Genomic DNA, 2,689 nt, shown 5'->3' on the forward strand with positions numbered 1-2,689 from the left:
ACGCGTGGGAGGATGTCAAGGTTAGTTGTCTGTTTTTTTTTGCATCAAGTTTTGCTCAAGTTTTGCTTGAAAAAATGGAAAAAGACTGCTCTCTCTGTATGTGTAATGTATGCTACATTAAATAGAAAAATGTCTTGATCTGCAAGACTTTTTACCTGCCACCCACTCTAAATGTTTGATGTTTGATTGATAAAAGAATCCTTCCAATTATATCAGAAATACCTATGATTAGCTTAATAAACTACAATGTTTACTCCATACTGGTTGGTTACTTCATTCAGTATCAGCGGATATTGCTTATAATAACTTTATTTATATAGCACCTTTTTAAAGCAAAGTTACAAAGTCCCTTGCAATAAATGTTAAGCTATAACATGTAATATATAAAACCGGATCAAATAGTTTAGATAGTTACAATAAATGCCATCAGTTAAGAAAAAAAAACAAATGTTCATAATGTAAAAAAGTAGCATCACACTGGACAGAGTCATGTTCTGCGTCGCTAGCTTGAAAGCAGATTGGTATGATCACTATACAAAAACCGCAGACTGTTTGGGTAAAGCAAGTGGCCTGATGAGCTTCGTTTCGTAATTTTTCAGGAGGAAATGACCAGTGCCTTGGCAACAATGAGGGTTGACTATGAGCAAATCAAGATCAAGACCATCGAGAACTCGACCAATCCACTGCTAACGAAACGGAGGAAGAAAGCCAGTAACCCCATGCAGGACCCACAGTCTGCTGCCCACTGAAAGATGCATGCATGCATGCATGCATGCATGCATGCATGCATGCACATACAGACACAGGTTGTAAAAAGGAAGCAATAATTTGTCGACACGTGAGTCGCGTTGCATGGATTTTTTCAGTGTTTTATTTTTCATGGCAAATGTTTTGTAGGAGTGTTTGTTTTTATTACTCTACCATTTTAACAAACCCACACCTCTGCTCTGGCAGAGAGGATGTTGACCTGTGTTTTTACACCAGTGAAGAGATTATGAATTATAGAAAAGGAGAGAAGAGGGAATCGGTGAGATCTCTTTCCTCTCCTTTCTCAAATATCAGGTTGTGTACTCAGAGGGGCTTGGATGTTGAAATAGGACATGAAGCCTTAGAATTAGCAGTAGTTCTTTGACCCCACAGCCCTGTTCTAGCTCTAGGCCCCAACCTGTGAATGTTAAATCAAATGGCTAAATCCCAAAAATAAAAGCAAGGGAAGGTTTCTTTTATGTACATGCAAAGTAAGCAGATGTATTTTGAACTGACAAGTGGAATGTAAGGACTCTGTCCCTGACTGTTGGAATTAGCTGGAAATAGTCACCCATTTCTGTGACTTTAAGCGGGAGTGTCTGTCAGATTCAGTTTATCTTTGTGAATGTTGAACAGAGGCCTATGCACTCACAAAGGCCGTGTGCCATTCTGACAGAGCACCTCACAAAGGCCCCTCTCTCCTACCTTAATCTACGCTTGTTTTTCAGGTGCATAGTTTATAGGGCAGAGAAGGACGCCACGTTTAAGAACAGAAACTGGCTCAACCTTTCTCCCACATGTAGCTCATAGGAGAGTGGGAGCCAACTGATACTGTATTTTTTCATGGATTTTATGAACATATTAGCATAGGCCTTACTGAGAGCAGATTACTTTTAACCGCTACCTACCATTTGGTTCAGGCTTTTACTAATGTAATGCTTCCCAATTTATACCATTGCCAGATTATATTTCAGGTTAATGCTATGCAGATGTGTTTGTCAGCTTGAAGTACTGCTAGGACCTTTTCATTATTGTTGATTTTGTTTGCAAATGTGTTGGAGAAATGTCGAGCAACAATAGGCAGCGTTTGTGTGTGTTTATGTAAGAAGTAGCATACACTCTATGGAATACATAATTCAGACAGACTGCTGATTGCACCAGCTCAACTGTCAGGAGGCTCAGTGGGACTAATCTGGTGCAATGCCAGTGTTCTCCAACACTTCTCCTCATAAACTTCCTGTAGCATTAATAGGAAGTAATAAGTACTTTAAGAGCTGCTCCTCATCCCAGAGCAGAATCTTTGACAATACCACCAGCAAGCTGTCATCGCATGTAGACTGGGTGTGATGCCCGGTTTCTCTTCAATGTTCTTGTTAACGCAACCGGACACTTCCAGCTCACTTGGGATCATGGGAAATGATTGTGTTAATTTTGTCAGTTTGGTCCACTTCAATTTGTAAAATCACATCACATTACCTGTCACATTGCACCTACAATTCTCACTGTATAAATGTTCATTGAATGTTTGTATCAATGTTCCTCCTGTTTTTGTTTTCGTCCCTCTCAACACCTTTTTTGTAGTGGAAGCACAGAAATGTCTTCCCCTGTCATCAAGTCTGTTTAATGCTCCCCCTGCCATACTTTTGTCTGCTTCAGCTTTGGATTAAAAAAAAAACACCGAAAACACAAACCTGCTCTCTTATCTCCATTTCTGCATACGAAATAACTTTGTCAGTGTAAAATGGATGGATAAGATGGACGAGAACCAGGGAATTTCTAATAAGGGGAGAACTTCCACTCTCTGGATACTTCCGGCTTCTGAACTGGTTGTAGTTCCACTCTGGTTCCATTATAGGATGTTCACAGGCGAGTGCAGAATGAATGGTGGTCTATGGAGCTATACCCCTCAAAATCCACATTACGTCTAGTAATTTGAATGTTG

The 2,689-nt window shown here is 40.0% G+C and overlaps 1 protein-coding gene across 1 annotated transcript in view; it reads left to right on the top strand.

Moving 5' to 3' along the window:
- mapkapk2a (MAPK activated protein kinase 2a) overlaps positions 1 to 2,437 on the top strand; it is a 41,847-nt gene extending 39,410 nt beyond the window's left edge. Inside the window, exons 9-10 of the mRNA XM_078248207.1 lie at positions 1 to 20; positions 600 to 2,437. The exon at positions 1 to 20 is cut by the window's left edge and continues 61 nt beyond it. Of these exons, the coding sequence (XP_078104333.1) occupies positions 1 to 20; positions 600 to 749 (170 nt within the window). The 3' untranslated portion in view covers positions 750 to 2,437. The remainder of the gene's footprint in view (positions 21 to 599) is intronic.
- The last annotated feature ends 252 nt before the right edge of the window (positions 2,438 to 2,689 follow it).

Source organism: Sander vitreus, chromosome 4 (genome assembly GCF_031162955.1).
Source record: "Sander vitreus isolate 19-12246 chromosome 4, sanVit1, whole genome shotgun sequence".
Classification (NCBI taxonomy): domain Eukaryota; kingdom Metazoa; phylum Chordata; class Actinopteri; order Perciformes; family Percidae; genus Sander; species Sander vitreus.